Source organism: Aotus nancymaae, unplaced genomic scaffold, assembly GCF_030222135.1.
Source record: "Aotus nancymaae isolate 86718 unplaced genomic scaffold, 86718_ANA_hifiasm-v0.15.2.pri h1tg000064l_0, whole genome shotgun sequence".
Taxonomy (NCBI): domain Eukaryota; kingdom Metazoa; phylum Chordata; class Mammalia; order Primates; family Aotidae; genus Aotus; species Aotus nancymaae.
The window spans coordinates 1,625,228-1,648,568 of record NW_026988478.1 but is presented as its reverse complement, the minus strand read 5'-3'; the positions used below and the strand labels follow the sequence as shown (position 1 = coordinate 1,648,568).

General features: G+C 47.3%; 1 protein-coding gene across 16 annotated transcripts in view; it reads right to left on the bottom strand.

Moving 5' to 3' along the window:
- Window positions 1-23,341, bottom strand: part of ARNT2 (aryl hydrocarbon receptor nuclear translocator 2) — a 185,419-nt gene that overhangs the window by 27,705 nt on the left and 134,373 nt on the right. For all 16 annotated transcript variants that reach the window (XM_064366132.1, XM_021674386.2, XM_021674380.2 and 13 more), the window contains exons 9-12: window positions 20,253-20,329; window positions 17,899-18,033; window positions 15,147-15,221; window positions 9,381-9,532 (exon numbers count right to left, since the gene is read on the bottom strand). In XM_064366132.1, coding sequence (XP_064222202.1) covers window positions 9,381-9,532; window positions 15,147-15,221; window positions 17,899-18,033; window positions 20,253-20,329 — 439 coding nt within the window. The remainder of the gene's footprint in view (window positions 1-9,380; window positions 9,533-15,146; window positions 15,222-17,898; window positions 18,034-20,252; window positions 20,330-23,341) is intronic.

Sequence of the window (23,341 nt, the reverse complement as noted above, 5' to 3'; positions counted from 1 at the left end):
GAGGCAGGGTGGGTGATAGCTGATGGATCTCTACATTGCTTTCCATTTTAAATTGTATTATTTTATTTTTAATGCCCTAAATCAACACTCCAGACACTGCATTTCATGTTTAGGCTACCACACTCCACTATTTAAGAAATAAATTTTGGCATGTAAATTTATTTTATGCAGGGTCAAAAGATATCATAGAACAAATATTTTAAGGCAAATTCAGAAAAGCAGTAGGGTTTAATGCTGAATGAAGCAGCTGGCTTCAGCTAACGCTTAGCCATAAACGGGCCAGTGTTTACATTCGCTTGTCCAATCCTCACACTACGCGTTCACGGTGTTACTCTACCCCCATATTAAAATTAAGAAACTGAAGTTCAAAGAGGTTATGTGATTGTCAAGGTCAGCCAACTGGCAAGTGGCCGTGACAGAACAGAGCCAGGGTCTGACCTGATACTTCTGACTCCAAGAGGCGTTGCTGCCTCCTGCATTTGGGGAAGAAAATGACTTGCTGGGGGAAATGGCTGCTTTACGTTTCAAAATGGAGCTGTTTTCAAGGTAAAGTGAACTCTAAAGCTCTGAGCCTAAAAATGGGGCAAATGACAGGATCCTCTTCAATTGTAAATATCATTAAGGAGGACAGGCAAAAAAAATATTAGCGGTACTATGCAAATCAAATTATTAACAGACATTACTCCCAGCCCACAAATCAATTTAAAGCATGTGAACAGACAATTCAAACCATAAATAAATAAATAAAAGGACAAATACACACATACTACACGTACACATAATCTACATATAACAACATATATGTAATAGCTAAAATAAGCAAGTTAGGGAAACATCTCGCCATTAAAATAATCAAAATAAATGTAAACTAAAACACCTTTGAAGTATAATTTTTGAACTGCTAAGCTGGTAAAAATGTGTTTAACAAGGTGGCTTTACATTCAAACTACCAGGGTCACATTGTGTTGGGGAAGTGTGCATGGCACGACCTTTTCAGAAAACAATATGGTAGACCAGGTGAGGTGGCTCACGCCTGTAATCCCAGCACTTGAGGAGGCCAAGGCAGGTGGATCACCTGAGGTCTGGAGTTCAAGACCAGCCTGGCCAACATGGGGAAACCCCATCTCTACTAAAAATACAAAAATAAGCCAGGTGTGGTGATGCGTGCCTATAATCCCAGCTGCTAGCAGGGCTGAGGCAGGAGAATCACCCGAACCTGGGAGGCAGAGGTTGCAGTGAGCCGAGATCACGCCACTGCACTAGGTGACAGAGTGAGACTCAGTCTCAAAAAAAAAAGAAAACAATATGGTGACCCAGATGAGGGAGTGTGGACTTGCTCACACTCTCCCAGGTGATCATCCTGCTGCTGGGCTGTAGTAAGGAAATTATTCAGTGGAAGTAAGTAAGAGCTACCCATGCAAGGTTGGCTGTAATGGGGAGTGACTTTGTAAATACTGAGTATTAATTTCCTGAGTGGCTATTCCACAGCACTGACAGCAACCACTGTGAAGACCATCCAGAAACACAGGAAGGTAGGATCAAAGGTGTGAAAACGTTCAGGTGCAGCACAATATATTATGCACGCTGCGATTATGGCCACAAACATTGTGTGGTTGAGCAATATTTAAAACCAAGAAAAACACTCTCTCATGTGTCGGCATTAATCAGGAAGGTTCTGGATTTCCATTGTTTACTTCCACTGTCTTCTCTGAAACAAGAAGACTCACAGTGGGGTCTCCTCTGACATGTTCGTGGTCCCACTCTTTTTACCCATGGCTGTGTCCCGGACAGGGTGCCAGGGAACCCCATGGAGGAACTGCTCACAGGCCACCTCCCCTCATCTGGGTCTGGGATGCAGGGAGGGCTGGCTAGATATTCGGCGGGTAGGAAGTGAGGGCAGGGTGGAAGAGGAAACCTTTGTTATTTAGTGTGAGGAAGTGGCTGGTGGGGAGGGGCAGGTGTGGAAGGTGGACCAGCTTTCTGAGGAGGAACCACCAAGAATGCATGGCTAGAAAACTATAACAAAACTGTAAATACACAGCAACACAAACTGTAACAAAATTGTAACTGTCAGCAAAAGCACAGACTTGGCGAGAATGTGGAGGGCCCCACCCAGGCTTGGGATTTGTGTGGGGTGGAAGCAGTGAACTCCCCATGATGGCAGGAATCCTTGAACCATTCTCTATCCCTTCCCCAGAGCCCGACCTTCAACCCACAAACATTCTTCCAGGAAATGACAACCACTCCTACCTGTGGCTCAGCTGTGTCCACCCCGGCCCCGAATCTCAGAGGCAGGCCCGGACCACTGTGTGGAGTCATGCAGCCGTGCCCTGGGTGCCCGGCCGAGGGGCGAAGCGGAGCACAAACCCAGCCCTCCCCACTCACACGCCATGCACCCTGGTGCAGGTCTGTGTTTTGGGGAGGAAGGGCCCATGTTTCTAATGTGCATAAAGGCCGTGATAAGGGCTCTTGGCATTAGGCTGGCAGTTTGCTTTCACTTCTATTCCTTTTTGGGCTCCTAGAACAGAGAAAGCTCTTTCACTGGGAAATAGAAAATCAGGTCGCAGGTATGGCTGGCAAACCCCCAGGGTCCTATCCGCCTGCCTCTGTGGTCGGAACATCGGCATCTCCATCCCACAACCTTCGGTTTCTGCTGCCACAGCTGGGCACGTGTGGAAGAGAAAGTGCTGACCGGCAGGCTGCCCCATCCTGAGAAGAGCCCTGGGGAGTTTTCTCAGACATTTCACGGCAATGGTATAAAAATAAACCTCCGTGTGCTTGCAAATTCCAGAGAGGAAGAAAGCACGGCTGCTCAGGAGAAAACGGACTGGCAGCACAGGAGGGAAGTGGGTTCCCACCGCAGCCAGCGCCACCCTCCATTAGCTGAGCGACAATGGCTGGGGAGGCGAAAGTGAACGCATCAAGCCCAGCTTCCTGCCGGCGAGGTGCAGGAGGCTGGCCGGATGCTGTCAATTTTCCCCCATGCTCCCCGGACAGGGGCTTTTACTCAGCCTGAGAAGTGAGCAAGAAGTCATGAAGGGGGCATTTCAAGGTAGCCGGAATCAAGTCCCCAGGAGTAACTGGAAGCACGCGGCGCTGGGAGGTGTCTCGGGAGGGAGGCTAATAACATCCACCCCGATTGAGTGCCATCTGCACGCCTATTGTGAAGCACTTGAAATGCTTGTTACAGGGTTTGGAATTGATTTGATTGGGGCAGGGAGCAGCGTGGTCCAGTCACACATGTGTGTGCGTGCACATGAGTGGGTGGTGTGCACATGTGTGTGTTAGAGCTTGCTTCCTGGGCCACGTGGATTGGCTCAGCAGGGGCCTGACGGAAGGCAGGGGAGATGGTCAGGAAGACTGATGATCACCTGCGAGGCCTCAACCGAGGCAGGGCCAAAGAGGCAGAGGAGGAGACGGGCTAGAAAGAATCCCAGGTAGAACCTGTGGGGCTCTGGTTCTGTGCCAGGCTGTCTGTTGAGATGAATGAGAGGGAGGGACCCAGGATAATTTCCAGACGTGGGGCTTGGTGACTGGATGTTTCAGTCCCTTACTGCCTCTCAGTTCTGCAGAGACCAGGAATGCAGCCTTCCTTTGACTTCTTTTGTACCCACCCCTATGCTCCACCGCCTGCCACCAGGTCACCACTGCTAAGCATGACGAAGGACATGTGATGGTCGGTCAGCTCAGAGAAACTCAACTGTGATTCTGGGCATGGTGGGGTTTTAAAAACACATGCACACATACACACACAGACACACACAGACACATACATACACACACACGAGCACAAACAGCAGGAGCGGTTACGACAACACCAGAACAATGCTGTCACAGGAGAGAGAACTTGGCCTGAACAGACGCAGAGATAACTGCAGATCACTTCCCGAAAAAGACGTCGGAAATGAAGAAAGCCCATGTGAAAACGCTGAAATGACTCCAGCTAAGAAACAGCCTCAAAAGAGTGTTGGCCCCTAGTGCCAAGGCACGTTTCAAAGTTGTGCCGTGTGACCAGCATGTTAAATCAGTCTGTGTTTTTCTGGACTTCATTCTGTATTTGATGGAACAGGAAAAAATGCCAGGGTGATAAAGAGGTCTTCTTTGTAGCGGCTTTACACAAATGCTTGACATTAAACACTCAATTTCTCCAGGAAGTTTCTTTCGGGTGCTTTTGACTGAAAGCAAGCGAGCTTGCAAACTGCCCACCCTCCACCCCCCCACCATCCCCTCCCCTCCGCACAGAGCATTTAAGGATCTTTCCGTAACAAGTCTGCCTACTGCTGGCAAAGTTCAGCCTCACAAATTCAAAAGAGCTGGCCAGTTCACATCCATGGTTGTCACTGCCCTCTACCGTCCACAGCAAACTTTTCCAGCCAACTTCACCAATGCAGGACCTTTCAGTTCAGAATACCAGATGGAGGCTTCTGGTCTAACTGCGTCCTGAGGGGCATCCTGATCCACGTAACGACACAGACTGCAGGCGCAGCTGTCGGGAGAACTACGTAGGCCACCCCCCGTACAAGACGGCTTTTCTCTTTTCTCAGTGCTGCCTGACTTTCAGAAAAAGGAAGCAAAACCTCAGCCAGGGGGTTGATTTTCACATGGGGCTCTTACCTTTTCTTTCAAGTCCCGCTGCAGGGCGACCTCTTGGAGATGCTTTCTCCGAGGCCCTGGGGGGAAGCATTTATTCTCTGCCCCCACTGCATTTTCCCTGTCCCTCCCGTCTGCCCCTTCTTACGTTCTCCATGTTATTGGAGCCCAAGTCTTAGCCGGGAGTGGCTGGAGCGGGCATGGCAGGAGGTGTGAGGCCGGGACAAAGCTGTGGCTTGAGCAGATGCTAAGCAGATCCTAGCTGGCGTTCTCCTCCTCCTCTCCCTTCTGGGCTCCCACCGCCCTGCACCTGGCTCCTTCAGGTCAGCGGGCACCCCCTGTTACCCTGTCTCAAGAGCTCCTGAAAGGCCCGCGCTCAGCACCCTCCATAACCCATCTGCTGAACAAAGAAAGCACCATGGAATCCTGAGTCCTGCTTGCTTTGACTCCCGTTTCTCAAGCTTCCCTATTTTCTTCAAGGCCGGGCCACACGTGAGCCCGGCACTGGTGGTACCTCTGTTCCTCGAGTAAAGAAGAACCACCCCCTTCCCATGTTGGGAGAAGTGAGACAATGAAACCTCCTTAATTTGGCCACATTTACTGCGTTTCACTAGATAAAATCAGAACAGAAAATAGTAAAATAATATTATCTTTTTGCATGCCTGGAACTACGACTTAGTGCATTTGTTCTTGCTCTGCTTACAACCAAGGAAGTCTTGACTAGAAGACAAAGGTAAAAGAAGAATCAGAGAATCAAGTCGGCCAAGGGTGATGTTGAGAAAGAGGAGCTGGTTGGACAGAGTCTGGGGAGAAGGACCAGTGAGAACAGGTTCTTTCATGTGGGTTATCAGAGGCTGCTAGGAAAACAATTTCAACAGCTTCAGGGCAAAAGCCAGGCCGTAAGGGGCTAAGAACAGATGAATGGTGAAGAAGGAGGTTCCCACAGACACGTCTGGCAGGGCCAGGTGGGAGGGGAGCTTTGGTGGGTTGGCCGGACAGCAGTTCTCCAAGATCAGGAAGTCAGAGCCTATGTGAAGGCCCAAGAAGGAGCCTGCAAGGAGGGATTAGACAAGAAGGGAGGGTCACGGGAGACCAGGGGGCGTGCAGGGAGATGAAGGAGGAGGAGACTTTGCCCCTGCTCGGAGCCAGAAATGGAGGAGGGGAGGGCATTGAACAGGGAGAGAATCACCAGGAGGGTCCTGGTGTCTCTGTTTGTTGGAAGGCAAGGCGAGCTGCCCAGAGTCAGAGGAAGAAGGCGGACAGGGCATTTAGGAGACCGAACATAATCTAGGGCTGCAGGCAACAGCTGGCCCAGGAAACTGCCAAGCTGCTGCAAGGGTGGCAGGGTTGCCACTGCTGCTGCTGCCAATCTCAGGGATAGCTGCTGCAGACCACATTTACTGGGGCCGACTCTGCCTGCTATCATGGTAGAGTGCGTCGTATGCAGTAGCTCCAAGCAGAATCTGCAGAAAAATTCTATGATGCAGGGCTAGTAGTTTCTGTCATTCTCCCCATTTTGCAGATGGAGCAACTGAGGCTTAGAAAGAGTAGGTGACTTCCCCAGATGGGAGCTGGGGTTGGTCATCATCTAATTAAACTAAAGAGCTTCCGCACAGAAAAACAAAGAAAACAATAACAAAAAACAATAAACAGAGTAAACAATCTATAGAATGGGAAAAATATTCGCCAACTATGCATTTGACAAAGAAATAATATCCAAAATCCACAAGGAATTTAAACAAATCAATGAGAAAAAAAACAACCCCCATTAAAAAGTGGGCAGAGGTCATGAACAAGACACTTCTCAGAAGAAGACACAGCAGCAGCCACAAACTGCTGAAAAAAACGCTCATCATCACTGACCACCAGAGAAATGCAAATCAAAACCACAGTGAGATCCCATCTCACACAAGTTAGAACGGCTATTATTAAAAAGTCAAAAAATAACACGTTGGCACGGTTGCAGAGAAAAGAGAATGCTTACACACTGATGATGGGAATGTAAATTAGCTCAGCCACTGTGGAAAGCAGTTTGGAGATTTTTCAAGGAACTAAAAACAGAATTACCAGTCAACCCAGCAATCCCATTACTGTATTACTGGGGATACACTCAAAGGAAAATAAATTGTCCTGCCAAAAAGACACTTGGACTGCACGTTCATTGCAACACTGTTCATAAGAGCACAGACAAGGAATAAATCTAGGTGCCCATCAATGGTGGGTTGAATAAAGAAAATGTGAGCTGGGCGCGGTGGCTCACACGGGTAATCCCAGCACTTTGGGAGGCCAAGGCAAGCGGATTGCCTGAGTCCAGGAGTTTGAGACCAGCCTGGGCAACATGGCAAAACCTGTCTCTGCTAAAAATACAAAAAACTGGCTGGGCGTGGTGGTGCACGCCTGTACTCCCAGCTACTCAGGAGGCTGAGGTGGGAGGATCACTTGTGCTTGGGAAGTCGAGGCTGCAATGAGCCCAGACAGTGCCACTGCACTCCAGCCTAGGTGACAGAGTGAGATTCTGCCTCAAAAAAAAAAAAAGAACAAGAAAATGTGGTACGTATATACCACACAAAATACCATGCAGCCATTAAAAACAACAAAATCATGTCGTTTGCAGCAACACGGATGCAGCTGGAAGCCATTATCCTAAGTGAATTAATGCAGAATCGAAAAACCAAATAGCACATGTTCTGACCTGTAAGTGGGAAGTAAACCCTGGGTACTCACAGACATAAAGATGGGAACAATAGACACAGAGGGACTACTGGAGTGGGAGCGGGAGGGAGGCAAGGGCTGAAGAAACACCTGCTGGGAACTGTTTCAGCTGCAGTCCAAGCCTCAGCATCATGCAACACATCCATGTAACAAAAAACACCTGCTGGGAACTGTTTCAGCTGCAGTCCAAGCCTCAGCATCACGCAACATACCCATGTAACAAACCTGCATATGTAGCCCCCGAATCCAAAATTAAAAAAAATCCAGGTCATTGGCCCTCTGAGGGGTTTCATATGGACTCATCTGCCCAGCTCTGGGACTTTTGGTGCAGGAGCGGGGCAGAGGCTGAGGACGCAGAGGGTGGTGTCGCCTGGAAAGAAGGTGACTTTGGGGGTCCAGATGGGAATTCCCACATCCAAGGGGCTCAGAGGTGGCAACAGAGGGCAGAGCCAGGCAAGTTCTGAGGGTGCCAGGAGGTTGTGGTGACCGCCTGAGGCTTCAGAATCACAGGGAGGCTACCGAGAAGGGTGTCGGCAGATGAGGAAGAGGAGGCGGGAGGGTTGGAAACAGGTCCCCTGACTGAGTGCTGAACTGGGGGAAACGGTGGATGCTGGTGCCACTGCCTACGATGGGGAGACCTCAGGACAGCTCTGCGGTGGCAGCCGCATTTCACACCCTTGCCTGCACAGCCCTCCTGACACTGGCCATGGCTGCCACACACTGACCATGGCTTCCACACACGGCCCTCCCAACACACTGGCCATGGCTGCCACACACTGACCACGGCTTCCACACACAGCCCTCCCTACACACTGGCCATGGCTGCCACACACAGCCCTCCCGACACACTGGCCATGGCTGCCACACACTGACCACGGCTTCCACACACAGCCCTCCCGACACACTGGCCATGGCTGCCACACGCTGACCATGGCTTCCACACACAGCCCTCCCGACACACTGGCCATGGCTGCCACACGCTTGCATGTGCTCGGACGTCCTTTTGTCCAGACGTCTTTGTGCTGGTTCCCTGGCCTTGTGTTTCCTTGAGACTAAATGCAGAGGAGGCACGGCCTGCCCGAGGTCGCGCTCACTGTGCTATAAGCTGGACCCAGGGTCTGGCCCGCTGCTTGACGTCACTTTATCTTTACAGCAACCTTATGAGGGAGGTGAAGGATGAAGTGACTTGTTCAAGGTCACACAGCCAGGAAGTGGTGGGGCCAAGACTGGAGCCCAGGACTGCTCACATGCATGGAATATGGCACGGGTGATTCCAGCAGAGATCTTGGGATCCTTGGGCCCTGAGCAGGGAAGAATGCTTCCATGCTGGGCAGTGGAGAAATCAGGTGTCCTTGAGGTGCCAACCCACAGGCCACCTGTCCCCTGTTCCAATCTCTAGAGCTGCCAAGAGGCTCAGCCACACTTCCTCCATCTTCAGCTTCTGTAGGACCAAGAAACCAGGCACAAGCAGCTGCAGCAGCGAGCAGCAAGGGAGGGCTCAGCAGAGCTCCACTTGGCTGGGTCCATGCTCGGGGGAAGAAAAAAGGAACAGAAACTGGAGCACCTTGCACTGAAGGGAAGGGAGTGTCATGCTCGTCACTCGTTCTTTGGTTTCTCACAAATCAGGAGGGAAAAGAGAATAAGGAACACGGGAGGGAAACAGTAACGGGAGCTCATATATGCACGCATATGTGCAGAAGGCAGCATTCCCGTGCAGTTCTCATGGTTGAAGCACAGATGGAAGAAGGAATATAAATGACTGGTGGGGCTAGGCCTGGGTGTGATAATACCCCCAGCACAAAATACGGCGAGCAGGAGTTCTCCCCTCCACGGCCACATACAGACCCCAGATCAGGGCTGGGAAATCTCTGGGCTGTGGTGGCTGGGCTTGCTGAGTGAGAGATCACAGTGTGATCACAGATTAGAAGAGGGACTTGGTCCCTGTGGTCAGTTTCCTCTATTCTTAATCCTGCAGGATTTCCAGCTGCAGGGAGAAAAGAGCTCCAGATAAAATTGCCAGTTCTGGACCCAAGCAAGAGCATGTGGATCCCAGGAGAGGGAGACGGCAGAGCACGTACTTGACGTTGGTGTTGGTGCAGATGATGTACTCGATCTCATCAGAATAGGGATTCTGGAACGTGAAGCTGCTGGTGCGGATCAACATCCACTCCCGGTTCTTGGTGCGAAATCGATACATGACCGACAGTACTTGGCCTTTCAGTTTAACCACCTGAGAAAATATTTGGAGAAGGAAGTCAGCAGGAGGAAGGATGGTGCCAAACGGGAGGAGGGAGAGGGAGCAGGCAGTGCAGTGGTGGCAGGGGCAGCAGGACCTCAGAACAGGGGCACTGTGGCTAAAACACAGTAAGAGAGGGAGAGCCGTTCTGCAGTGGGACCTCTTCCGCCTACCTCCGGGTGCAACGAACGGGGCGCTGCATTTGGGTCATTCTGTAACCACGGTGTGAGAAGGCAACCAGTCAGTGCCTGCTTTATAGCAGGACTTTAACTTAGCTTTTACAAATCAAATCATGAAAACTCTGCGAGCCAGAGCGTTTTTCTTTTTGCCTTGGCTGCTAGGGTACTCTGGGTTTGGTACCAGCCACTCACCCCAAGTTATCCCACCCAGGTATGTAGCTACATTGTATTCACGCATTTATTTCTTGCTACCACAACATACAAGATGCTTAACCTCTGCTTAACATCGTAAAATGGATTCAATAGACCTCTGGTAGGAGACGTAATGAAACGATAACTTTCTGTGCATTATTTATTTATAGGTTTCTGTCTATTATCTTTTGATGTTGTGATATGATTTCAAATGTATTGCTTCAGAAATAGCCTCACAAGAGTTTGGTAAGATGAGTTTTATTATTTAGAGCTGATAATACTGAGACTCAGAGAAATTAAATACGTCATCCAAGATGAGACAACTTTGGTGGGAAAGCTGGGAGAGCAGGCAAGATCTTATTTCCAAATCACAAGACTGTCCCCCTGGCTACACAGATCTCCCCTTTGTTCTATGAAAATACACTCCAGCCTGGCCAGCACGGCGAAACCCCGTCTCTACTAAAAATACAAAAACTAGCTGGGCCCCACGCCTGTAGTCCCAGCTACTCAGGAGGCTGAGGCATGAGAATTGCCTGAATCCAGGAGGCAGAGGTTGCAGTGAGCCGAGATCGTGCCACTGCACTGCAGCCTGGGTGACGGAGTGAGACTCTGCCTCAAAAAAAAAAAAAAAAAAAAAAAAAAAAGAAAATAAATAAAATATACAGCCGTGCCCCCTTATCCAAGGGAGCTACAACGCAAAACCCCCCGTGCATGCCTGGAATTGCACATAGTACCAAACCCTACAGACGCTATGCTGTTTCCTATACATGCACACCTATGATCAAGTTTGTAAGAGATTAACAACAACTCATAATAAAATGGAACGATTATAACAATACGGCAGCATCGCTGTTCTTGCACCTTGGGGCTGTTATTAAGTAACATGAGGGCTACTTGAATGCAAGCCTACGGTACTGTTGCTCTCATAGCTGAGATGGCTAAAGGGCAGACAGCGAGCATATCGTGGATACAGTCGCCACAGGGAGGATCCACGGCCCAGGCTGGACAGAGTGGGGGGGCACAAGGTTTCATCATGCTACTCAGAACAGCACACAATTTAAAACTGAAGAGTTATTTCTGGAATTTTCCATTTAATATTTTTGGACTGTGGTTGACTGCTGGTAACTGAAATCATGAAAAGCAACACTGCAGACAAAGGGCAACTGCCGTATACATCATATGCACACCCAGCAAACCGGAAACGGAAGTACACACGCATATGTGCAGAAGGCAGCATTCCCATGCAGTTCTCACGGTTGAAGCACAGATGGAAGAAGGAATATAAATGACTGGTGGGGCTAGGCCTGGGTGTGATAATACCCCCAGCACGAAATACGGTGAGCAGGAGTTCTCCCCTCCACGGCCATGTACAGACCCCAGATCAGGGCTGGGAAATCTCTGGGTCGTGGTGACTGGGCTTGCTGAGTGAGAGATCACAGTGTGATCACAGTTGAGAAAGGGGACTTGGTCCCTGCGGTCAGGGAAGGCCTGGTTCACCCATTCCTCACACCCACCACACCTGTGGTCTGTTCTTCGGTGTGGTCTGCCGTCTGGGCCAGACTGTATGCAGCATGGGGACAGGGACGTCTTGGTCACCTGTGTCTACCTATCTCTATCCTCAAGCCCTGCAAGGAGCAGGCTCTCAGAGCACACTTCCCGAAGTGACTCAGTGGTGTGCTGGCCCCACGGCTGGGGCTGGCCATCCTCCTTCCACACTGTCCCTAGGGGAAGCTGGACAAAATCTGAGCCTGAGGATGTCAGATAAGACTCCCTGGTGGGAAATCCCTGAGTGAGAAATAAAGCAAACCACGAGCTCTGGGAGGGTGGGAGGCTGACCCCGACACCACGGGAGAGGAGGCTGAGCTGTGGAGTAAGCAAGGCTGGGCACATCTGCAGCCCCAACAACAACCCGGCTCTTCCCTTGCGGCCTGGAGGTCAAGGCCATGTGCCCCTCAGGTCAGCATTCTGAGGTGTGTCCAAGGGCACGTCTCTGTGTCTGCACCAAAAACATGGGACATAGGGAGTCACTGTCCAGGTTTCAAAACCCACATCTTCTGCACTCTGAGGATGCACAGGAAAGGAGGTGCTTTTTTCTGGTTTGTTTCTTCTAACTAGAATGTCTGAGATAGTGTGGAATTTGTTAGCTCCATGCAACAAGCATATGGAAGGCAGCACCTTAGGAGCTGTGCAAAGAGAACAGAAGAAGGGGGCTGACAGTTCTGCACCCTCCTGGGGCCACGTTATAGGCTAAGGACCTTAGACGTGTTAGCTCAGGCAGTCCTCACAACAGCACTTTGTGAACCTGGACATTGAGCCTCAAAGGAGTTAAATACCTTGCCTAAATAAAGCCTTACGTGACCTTAAACCTAGATCTGCCTGGCCCCAAAGCCCTTTCCATAAATCCCTACTGCCAATGCACAATCTCTGTCCCCAGTGAGCCTCTCAGCCAGCAGGTGAAGGATGAGCATGTAGATAACTATAACCCAGAGAGCATGCTCGATGCCACTACAGAAACTCAAGATGAAGTGCCATAGGGTTACAAGGAGGGCAAGGAGAGACAGCCTGCAGTCAGAACCTGAAAACGGCTTGTGGAACTAGAGTTTGGAACACATTTGGAGGGCAGGTAAAGTGTTGGCAAGTGAAGATGTGTGGGGAGGGCGCTCCTGGCAGAAGGCACGGCATGGGCAAATCCTGGGAGGCTGGGATACCTAGATGTCATGGGGATTGGCTATGCATGGTGCCGGTGACACGGTCCAGGCCTTCAGACCAGAGTGGTGCAGATGCTGTGCCTAACCCAGGTGCAATGCAGGGGACGGCCGAGGCCAAGCATAAAACCCAGCTTAGCATGGCTCTTCAAGAAAACAGCCCCCTTCATCATCCTCATCATCATGGAAGGTGCCTGAGCAGAAAGGAGACGGGTGAGATGGGAGCCTGCTTTCACTTTCATGGAGTTGAGCTCTTTTTGACCTACAGGTAAACTGTGACCCAGAGAAGGAATCCAAGAGCAGAAGCAAGTTTCCCGGCCCCTGGCTGGCTCGCTGTCACCCGCTCAAACTCAAATTCCTCACAACAAGTTCTAAGGGCCTCCCCTGGGCTATTCAAGTGCTTTTGTTTAAATCCAGAGTTCAAGAGCTGGCTCTTAGCTGACGTAGCCACCTCCCTGCTTTTGCAAGAAGAAGCCACTTCCCTTTATCAACATTTGATCCCCACCTCAGCTGTTGGTGGCTGGAGACCAAAGAACACAAGCACGGGACCAAGGCGCGGCGTGTTCCCAGATGTCCCTGCGGCTGCTCGGCCGCTGCCCACTGTGCTCTATGGCCCGGGCTGGGGCTGGGGTTGCCAGCATCGCTGTCTCGGCCTCCCTCCCCTCCTGCTGGAGGAATGCGGTGGCCGCTCACAGAGTGAGAGTTACTTAAGCTGGATGTCGGGGTGGGATCAGATGTCAATTCCTTCTCTGTCTTTTCAAAACCAACCGGGTTCTGACAGTGTCAGCAGTGTGAAGCCTCTGATGTGTTGCTGGATGGAGAGGCCTGTGTGTGGGGTGTGGTGTTGTGATTGGATGCATTGGAGGGAGGCAGGCCTGGACTCTGCAACCTGGGGCAGGGAACTGCACCCCTCAGAGTCTACTGTGAAAAAAATGGGGCAGATAACACTTACTGTGTAGGTGTGAGGACTACATGAGATAGTGGAATGGGTCCGGCCAGTTACTGGGGACCGAATGGAGGCCCCATCACTGTGAAAGCTCCATTTCCACTAACCCAGAAAAATGAAGCCCACCCAACCAAAACCTGACTCTCCTAAACAATGCAAAGTTTATCATAATCTCCACATAGTTAGCAAACATACAGCACAAAAAGACAAGGTTTAACCATTCCAATTTCAAGTCACCTGCTATGGATTTTGATCCATTTAGATTGCTTTGTTAAGAGTCACCTTGTGCTGGGTTCTACAATCAGTGGTGAAGATGAGGACGCCTACCTCCTCCGACTACTGTGCAGATTAAACAGCACATGGGGCAGGGTTTCCCACAGTGTTTGGCACACAGTAGCGGCTCGGCACACAGCGGCTAACAGTCACGACGTGCATGACACTGCTACTGGGGTGGCCATGCTCTTGGGTTCCCAGGTCATCCTGAATCCCCCTCTCACCTGACCATGTCTATCCGAAGCCTCGGCACCAGTCAAACAACCGTCTCCTCAAGCCGCCCCCTATTTTAAATTCCCACGGCTCCTGCTCACACTCTGGCCTCATCACCTCTTACCTGGACAATTTTAAAGCCTCCTGTCTTCGTTTCCAGTTATTTCCCCCACCTGTCTCTTCTGCATACCTGGACTACTAAAGTGCCTTTTCAAAACACAGCTCTGCTTAAAATCCTCAAAGTCATCCTCATTTACCTTTATTTTTCTTTCTTTCTTTCTTTCTTTAGACAGAGTCTTGCTCTGTCACCCAGGATGAAGTGCAGTGGTGCGATCTCGGCTCATTGCAACTTCCGCCTCCCAGGTTCAAGCAATTCCTCTGCCTGCGCCTCCCAAGTAGCTGGGACTACAGGTGCGCACCACCACGCCCGGCTAATTTTTGTATTTTCAGTAGAGATGAGGTTTTGCCATGTGGACCAGGCTGGTGTCAAACTTCTAGCCTCAAGTGATCCGCCTGCCTTGGCCTCCCAACGAGCTGGGATTACTGGCATGAGCCACCGTGCCCAGCCCACATTTACTGACTGAGGAGAGAATCTGTTTCTTTAGCATGGCTTAAGAGGCCTTTCATAACTCGGCTGTATTTATCAGCGCTGCCCACCTCCTCCTACAAGTTGCCCAGTGTCACTCCAGCCACTAGGAACTGCTTAGGATTCTCTCTTTTGCATCTCTAGGGCTGCCCCTTCAGTCTGGAATGTTCACTCATTTATTCTATGCCCATCCTTTAAGACCCATCCCAATGCTTCTCTCCCCAGGAACAATTCCTGCCTCGTCCCCACGCAGTTACCCTCTCCAGCCTCTGCACTCTGCAGTCTCTTTCTTCTGACCCTTTACAGTTCTTCTCCTATTACACAGTAACGGTTTATTCATGTGTGTCTGTCTTCCCTACTAGACTGTGAGCGCCCTCCCAGTAGGGGCCCTGACTGAGGTCGTAGGTAGGACCTTGCAGCCTGCCTGGCACACAGTAGGACTAGTGTCCTGCCAGCCGCATACATAGGTGCCCAGACTGTGCATCAGCTTTAAGTGGGCACCGGCAGTATGTACCTGCTGGAAGCTCTCACGCAGATGGCTCTGATCCTCAGGGTGGCAGAATTCCAAAATGTCCTTTCCCAGAAGATCCTAAATAAAAGAGACAAGCTTTACTAATACAGATCCACCTGTAATTAGGTATATACTCACTGTGAGACTACAATGTTCATTTCCAACTCCTTTAATTCATCTCCTTTAGCCTGACCCACCCTAGACTTTTTAAAAAGTGAATGCCAAGTCGGGCACGGTGGCTCACACCTGTAATACCAGCACTTTGGGAGGCTGAGGTGGGTGGATCACGAGGTCAGGGGTTTGAGACCAGCCTGACCAACGTGGTGAAACCTGGTCTCTACTTAAAAATACAAAAATTAGCCAGGCATGGTGGTGCACACCTGTAATCCGAGCTAGTTGGGAGGCTGAGGCAGGAGAATTGCTTGAACCCGGGAGGCAGAGATTGCGTGAGCCGAGATCGCACCATTGCACTCCAGCCTGGGCGACAGAGCAAGACTCTGTCTCAAAAAAAAAAAAAAAAAAAAAGTGAATGCCAAATTTCCCTGGGCGCCATCAGGGAACTGCCTTCCTGGTATTCATTCTAAGTTCCTTTGGCATGCTCAATATCAATTTCTAATTTTGCTAAGGCACTACATCAGTAGCTTCAAAATGCAATTTTATTTTTGTTAGTCTTGGAGAGGCAAACTGTAATAAACGTATTTTAATAAACATAAAAAGAAACCAAAATGATAGCCTGAGGACAGATGTGCTGCCTATGAAAACTGGAATTGTTTAAATGTGGAAATTGTAGCTCTCCTGTGGCTGAAGAAACGAGGTTATCATGAAATAACTGTACTTGTTAAAAGCCTGTTTACTATCTATCTACTGTCGTTAGTCTATGCTACATTCAAAGGACACAGCATTAGCCCAGAACAAAAGTGTGTTTCACAATGAAACTGATCAGAATAAGACACATTGTTAACAGATAACTTCAAAAGTGTTGTAGTAAAGTGGTCCAGTTGAAAGTGTCTTTTTTTTTTGAGATGGAGTTTCACTCTTGTCTCCCAGGCTGGAGTGCAATGGCACGATCTTGGCTCACTGCAACCTCGGCCTCCAGGGTTCAAGCAATTCTCCTGCCTCAACCTCCCGAGTAGCTGGGATTACAGGCACGTGCCACCACGCCCGGCTAATTTTGTATTTTTAGTAGAGACAGGGTTTCACCATGTTGGGTCACGCTGGTCTCTAACTCCTGACTTCAAGTGATCCACCCACCTCGGCCTCCCAAAGTGCTGGGATTATAGGCATGAGCCACATGCCTGGCCAGGAAGTGTCTTAAACAGCAAAAGGTTTAAACTAACTCACTGATCACAACCCAAATCAGCAAACGGCCTAAGTGAGCACTGATGCTGGCACTGGAGGGGAAGTCCTATCTGCATGCTAAGGAGCAACTGGATGCCCATGGGAGGTGCCACTGGATACATGGGTCTGGCTGGAAATATATTGCCATCAGAGGTTGGGGTGAATTTGGAAATAAATCAATTTCCCCCATTATTCTATCCAAGAATCTCCAGGTTTACATGAATCTAGAGACGCAGAATTATATGCAGGGTCCTAATAGTTCTAGTTTGAACTGTTTCTAGTTCTAAAATACACGTCATTAAAATATTCTTATCTACATATCTCAAGCTCTGTTCTTCAGAATAAACATCTTTTTTCTTTTTTAAAAAAAAGTTTTATATTTTTAAATAAATTTAAATCTACAGAAAAGTTGATAGTACAATAAACTTTATGTATATTCAATAATTATTAATATGTTGTCACGTTTGCATTTTTCTTTTTTCATGTGCATGTATATGTTCATACATATGCATGTATATACTTAATTTCTTGCTGAACCATTTGAAAGTAAGTTGTAGGCATCATGGTACTTGTCCTCAAAGTATTTTAGCATGTATCTCATAAAAATGAGATTATCTTACAAAACAACAATGTGCTCTATCATGTGCTATACTAAACCCAAGAAAATCAATTATTCAGTGACATCACCCAATATTCTGCACTCATTAACATTTCAGTTGTCTCCCAAATGTTTTTTCTATCAATATGTCTTCAGGCCCAGGACACAATTCAGGCCCTTACATGACATACTATTATTTTATCTCTTTGGTCTATTTTAATCTGGGACAATTGCTTCTGCCTTTTTGTTTCTCATGACGTTGACTTTTTAAAAAAGAGTCCAGAACAAAGTCCTAAAGATGTGCCACCTGTATAAATAACAGTTTCCAAATGCACTTGAGAAACCAGAGGTTAGGCAAAATTAGGCAGGTATCTTTACCAGGCTTTGCAGTCTTTCACGTTAACGAGCTTTGTGATGAATATTAATTAATAAGAGAGCCCCTTTTAATAGAACATCTTAACTCCAGTTTGTGAAAAATCAACTAGAGAAACATAACAGCGAGGGCAAAGAAGAAAGAGTCCAAGTTAATGGCGCAGGCGTTTACAATGTTCCTTCCCTTTCTTGACTTGGAAGGATATCTATCCAAAAGAAAGGGTATCTATCCAAAGAAGAAAGAGTCCATGTTAATGGCGCAGGTGTTTACAACTTCCCTTCTTGACTTGGAAAGATATCTATCTTTCTATCCAGGCAGGGTACATGGGTTTCTATAATATTTCTCCACATGGCCATGGTGTTGTATCTCAAACAAATGAGGTAAGAATGTTTTAAGAAAAATTAAACGTCTAGCCAACTGCCATGAGCTCAAAACTATCTACTGACCTGGGGTTGGTAGCCAATCACACTGATACACCTCGGATCCACAAATGTGATGATTCCATCAGAGTTATGCCGGGATAAGAACTCCGTAGGCACTGACATCCCGTTCATGTCCATGCATACAGGAGAGCTGGTCACCTGGGATGGGGAAAGTCCACAGTTGAGGAGGTGTTGACAGCGATGATACGGAGATGGTGACAGAGGAGAGAAGAATAATCCACGTGCATTTAAGTTCAAAGATCCTTCCGTGTCATTTAGTACAATGACTCTACAGTGTTCAAACATCTATCCCTGGTCCCATCTTTAACTGTAACAGTTGACCACTTTCTTTACATTTCTGAACTTCAGTAGCCTTATCAACCGATGCGAATAATAAAACCTATAATCTCATAGGGTGTTTGTGAGGCTTAAAAGGGATACTGCATGTTAAACCTTGGCACATGCTCACGTTGGTGCTCAAGAAATGCTAATCCCCTTCCCTTCTCCCACTTCCCTTTACTAAGGATGGCAAACAAGCCTAAGGAACTAGTTAAAATACTTGGAGCATATATATTTGTGAACTGAATTTACCCAAAGATTCTCTCTTCACCCATCTGCAAGCAGTACCAGTGTTGGTCATACATGGATGAAACTGCCTATTCATTTGTCTGAAAATGGTCAGATCTAGGAAACCAGGAACATGAGAGATGAGTGTATCTTAACCAGGTCTGGTACGTCTCTCTTCAGCATAGGGAAGACCCTCAATGTCCTAGGGAGAATGAACCGTCCAGTTGAATGAGTGATTACTGTGTGGGCCAGACATTGAGCACGTTTAATTTTCACACAATAAAAGACATGTTCCAAGCCAGGCATGGTGGCTCACACCCGTAATCTTTGGGAGGCCGAGGTGGGAAGATCACCAGGTCAGGAGTTCGAGATCAGCCTGGCCAGCATGGTGAAACCCCACCTCTACTAAAATTACAAAAAATTAGTTGAGCATGGTGGTACGCACCTGTAATCCCAGCTACTCAGGAGGCCGAGGCAGGAGAATTGCTTGAACCCAGGAGGCAGAGGTTGCAGTGAGCCAAGACAGTACCACTGCACTCTAGCCTGGGCAACAGAAAGAGATTCTGTCTCAAAAAAAAAAAAAAAAGACACGTTCCCTGGCCTTGAGGAGTTGCAGGGGATGAGCTAGCACTCAACTTACTTCCTGCAACAGAGAGTGAAAGAAGAGTAACTGAGGGTAGAGCTCAGTGCTATGAGAGTAAGGAAGAGAGAATGATTGATTTAGACTAAGATTAGGGAGACAATTTAGCTGGGTCTTGAAAGATGAGCAGATAAGGAGGATAAGAAATATTGAAAGGAGAAGAAGGGAACAGGGGAATACCAGGCAAAAGAAACAGCCTGTGAACACTTCCAGAGGTGGGGGTTCATGGAATGGGGAAGGGTGCTATGTGGGAATAAGACGTGAGAGAGGAGGAAAGGAAGAAGATGAGGTCTTTGTAACCAGGTTTTCTGGGGTGCAGGGAAAGCACAGCTCCCCGGAGAGAATGTTGTAGGTTCTTGGTCTCCGCTATCTCAAGAATGAGAGAGGGGACCACTGCAGGTACGTGGTAAGCTCATAAAGTAAATACCAGACCCAAGAAGTGTTGCAGAAAGGTGATTTTATTTAGGTAGAGAAAAGAGGGGAAAAACGGAGGAGAAGAGAGACAACTTCCACGAAGGAGGACTCCAGATGGGAAATCCAGGAGAGAGAAAGATGGCTTCCACGAGGGTGGAAGGGGGCCCAAACATGCAGTCCCAAGGGGTGTGGAAGAAGGGGACTTCTAACCTGGGGGAACCCCGCCTTCTCCAAGACCTCTGGCCAATGAAAGGAGTTCCTTGGAACTTCCGCTGGAGTGATTGACTTTTGACCCTTTGCAGTGCCCGCGAAAATTAAAACAGAGACTGTTAAATCTCCCGGATGGAGAGAGATGGGAGGGGGGCATGGTGCTGGCAAGTTCTTGTCCTTAAAACTACGCTCCCTCGTGGACCCGGGAAGAGAAGACATTTCCTCATAATGATGAGCTTGGACTTTATCCCATAGACCCTGGGGAAACAGTCAAGGGGGTGAAGCAGGGATGTGACGTCAAGTTCCTGGCAACCCACAAGCATGGGTGATGAGCTGATGCAACCCCTCAACGCAGCAACAACTCTGCTTGCAGCTCAGTCCCCTTCTCTTCTAGATTTGGCCTCAGCCTTGTCCCACAGAGTGAGACACGAAACCCAACAAATACCAAGAACACAGGTGATCAGAATAGGCATCCAGACCGACAGTCTTCTGCAGTATGTGGCAATAAGCCTTCATTTGAGATTAAAAAGGCTGAGTTTTTTCTTACCTGGAGTCTCCCAATTGCCACGAGGCAGTATTTACTGCCTTGTCCCACATCAGTGTCTTCTTCAGGTATGGTCATTCCTGAAATGGGAAATGTCACAGTCATCAACAATATGCCCAAGGTGAATGGGAAAGAAGAAAGGTGTCCACGATTTTATTTAAGCAATCGAAAATACAGATGGCGTGTTGGCCATGCAGCGCTGGGAAGCCAACCAGTGAATTAACCAGTTCCTCACTCAGTTCCTGCTTCTGTCTCTGCCTGATGTCTTTTGATAATTTTATGGTACAATATCATCCGCATCTGTGGATGATGCAGAGGAAATTAAGGAAGATGAAAATAATTCATCTATACACCCGTACAATTTGGACAAAATATTGAGTTGGGAGATTTCAGTAAGCAGCTGATATGTGTCTTTCAGCTTATGTAAATATCTCTTATCTGCTGACAAAGAATGAAACAAAGACCATCACAGGCAAAAGAAATACAAATAAAAACCACTGAGGCTGGTTACCAACTTGTCAGGCAAGGGAGCACAACCAGTGCTTCCCCTTGTGGTAGAAAGGCAGGGTTTTTTAAGGGCTAGAGAGGCGACACTGGTGCTCCGGATAGAAAGGAACTGGTTGAAATAATCCTCATTATTCACTGGGGTTAGAAAACAGTCTTCTGTTTGGTCCAGTGTGGGTCTGGTATCTGGGTCCCTCACAGTGCAAGGTTCTCAAACATCTGTAGCTGGTTAGAACTGCTGTAGTGAAAACAATCACTCCTTTTTGATATCCCAGCACTCATAGGCAAGTGCTGTTAAGTAGAAATTTTCCTTTTACACTGCTTGATACTTAACGCAAATATTTCCACACTGGGTCGGACCAAGGGTTCACAGTGATAGAGTCACACAAGTACAGTGACAGCCCCTCGCTACAGACATTGAAGGGCACGTTAAACATCACTATGGTTTTGTGAGCTGGAGAAATGTCACTCCCACCCCACTACATTCCCGTCTTCTTTCCATCCCTGTTCCACCCACTCTCTGTAGGTGACCAGTCTCTTTCATTTCTGGTTTATCCTTGCTGCATTTCTTTAGCAGAAATGTGCAGATACACATACATTTTCTCATGTCCTCTTCTTTCTTCTATGAGGAGCTGTTTACCATAGATACACTTGGGCTTTGCTGACTTCACTGAACAGTATGTCCTCCATGTTCATTTTCATTTCACTCCATTTTCATTCATACAGCTCTTCCTCAATTCTTTTTTTTTGATTGCATAGTGCTTCATCTTAGTGATGTGCCATGGTCTATTCAACCACTCTAAATACTGGACGTTTAGGTGTTTCCAATATTTTCCAATGAGAAACAACACTGCGATGAATAACCTTGGGCGTATGTGTTTTATTATTATCAGAAGTGTAACTTCAGAGTGGATCCCCAGAAGTGGGGCTGCTGGGCCAAAAAGTAAGTACATACATAGCTTTACTTTGCCAAACTCTCCTCCAGAAGGGTTGCACGAATTTGCATTCCCACCCGGAATGTATGGGAGGTCTGCTTCCCCGTAGTCTTGGCCAACAGAACGTGCTGTCACATTATTTAATGTTTGTCAGTCTGACAGGTGAGAAATGATTTATTAGTGTTGCCCTAATTTGCATTTCTCTAATTATGAGTGAGTCTGAACATTATTTGTATGTCTGAGGACCATATTTATGTCTTGCTTTTTAGTGAATTGTCTGTTCCTGTCTCCTCCCCATTTTTCTATTTTGATCTTTTGCCTCTCAATTTTTAAGAGTTCCCTGTATTTGGGATATAAAACCTTTGTGGTACATGTTATGAATATGTTCTTCCAGATGGTCTCCTGTCTTTTGACTTTGTGGTCATTTAAAAATTTCAAAAATTTTATGTGGTAAGATTTATCAACCTTTTATTACCTCTGGAGTCTGAGTCATAGTTAGAAAGCTATTTCTTACAAAAAGCTTAAAGAAAAATTCACCCTTGTTTTCCTCTGATACTTTTATGGTTGTATTTTTCACATTCAGATCCCTAATCCATTTGGAGTTATTCTTTTGTGAGTAATGGGATAAGAATCTAATTTTATCTTTCTCTAAATGGTTATCCAGTTGCTCCACCAACATTTATTTAAATTGCAGTGATTTGAGAAGCCAACTTTATCATATAATTCACATATGTGTTTGGGTCTCATTTTGAACTGTCTCTCTTATTCCACTGGCCAATTGTCTATTCAGGCACTAGTACCACACCATTTTAATTACAGAGGCTTTATTGTATGTTTTAACGTCTGGTAGGACTATTCCTTATAGTTTTTCTTGGCTATTCTTGAAGGTATATTTTTCCACATGAACTCTGGTAGTATTAACTTATCTGACTCCATAAAATAGCTTGATAATAATTTTATTAGGATTGCATTAAATTTATAAATTAACTTCAGGAGAACTGGCGTATTAATAATGTTGAGGTATCCTCCCAAGAACAAGGGATGTTTTCTCATTTGTTTAAACCTACTTTTGTGTCTTTCAGGAGTGTTTTCAAATTTTCCTCATATATACTTGTACTTTGTGTACTTATTAGAATTATTCCTATTTAATCTTTTTACTATCGTAAATGGGGCTTTCTCTCCCGTTATATCCTCTGCTTACTGTTTCTGTGTAAGAAGGCTGTTGATTTTCGTATATTAACAAGGCACTGTGCTACTCCCTGAATTATTTGTTTCAGTTTTATCACTGATTCACTAGGCTTTTCCAGGTGTACTATTATATAATCCAAAAATAGAGATTATTTTCCTTTTTCTTTATGCACTCTTTTTCCTCTAATTTCTCTTACTTAGTGATATGGGATAATACGTCGATTATAATTTGGAATAGTAGCAGAGAGAGAATAGTAGCAGAGGGCATTACTGCCTTGTTTCTGATCTTAGTGGAAATGTCTCAGGGTTTCTCCATTAAATAAGATATCACCTTTTGGACTAAGGTATAACACGCATGCACACACATTTATCCTATTAAGAAATTACCTCTCAATTATTGTTCAGCATTTTTGCAAATCCCTTTAATGCCTTACTTAATCATGGACAGCTGGAGTCTAGTAGCCA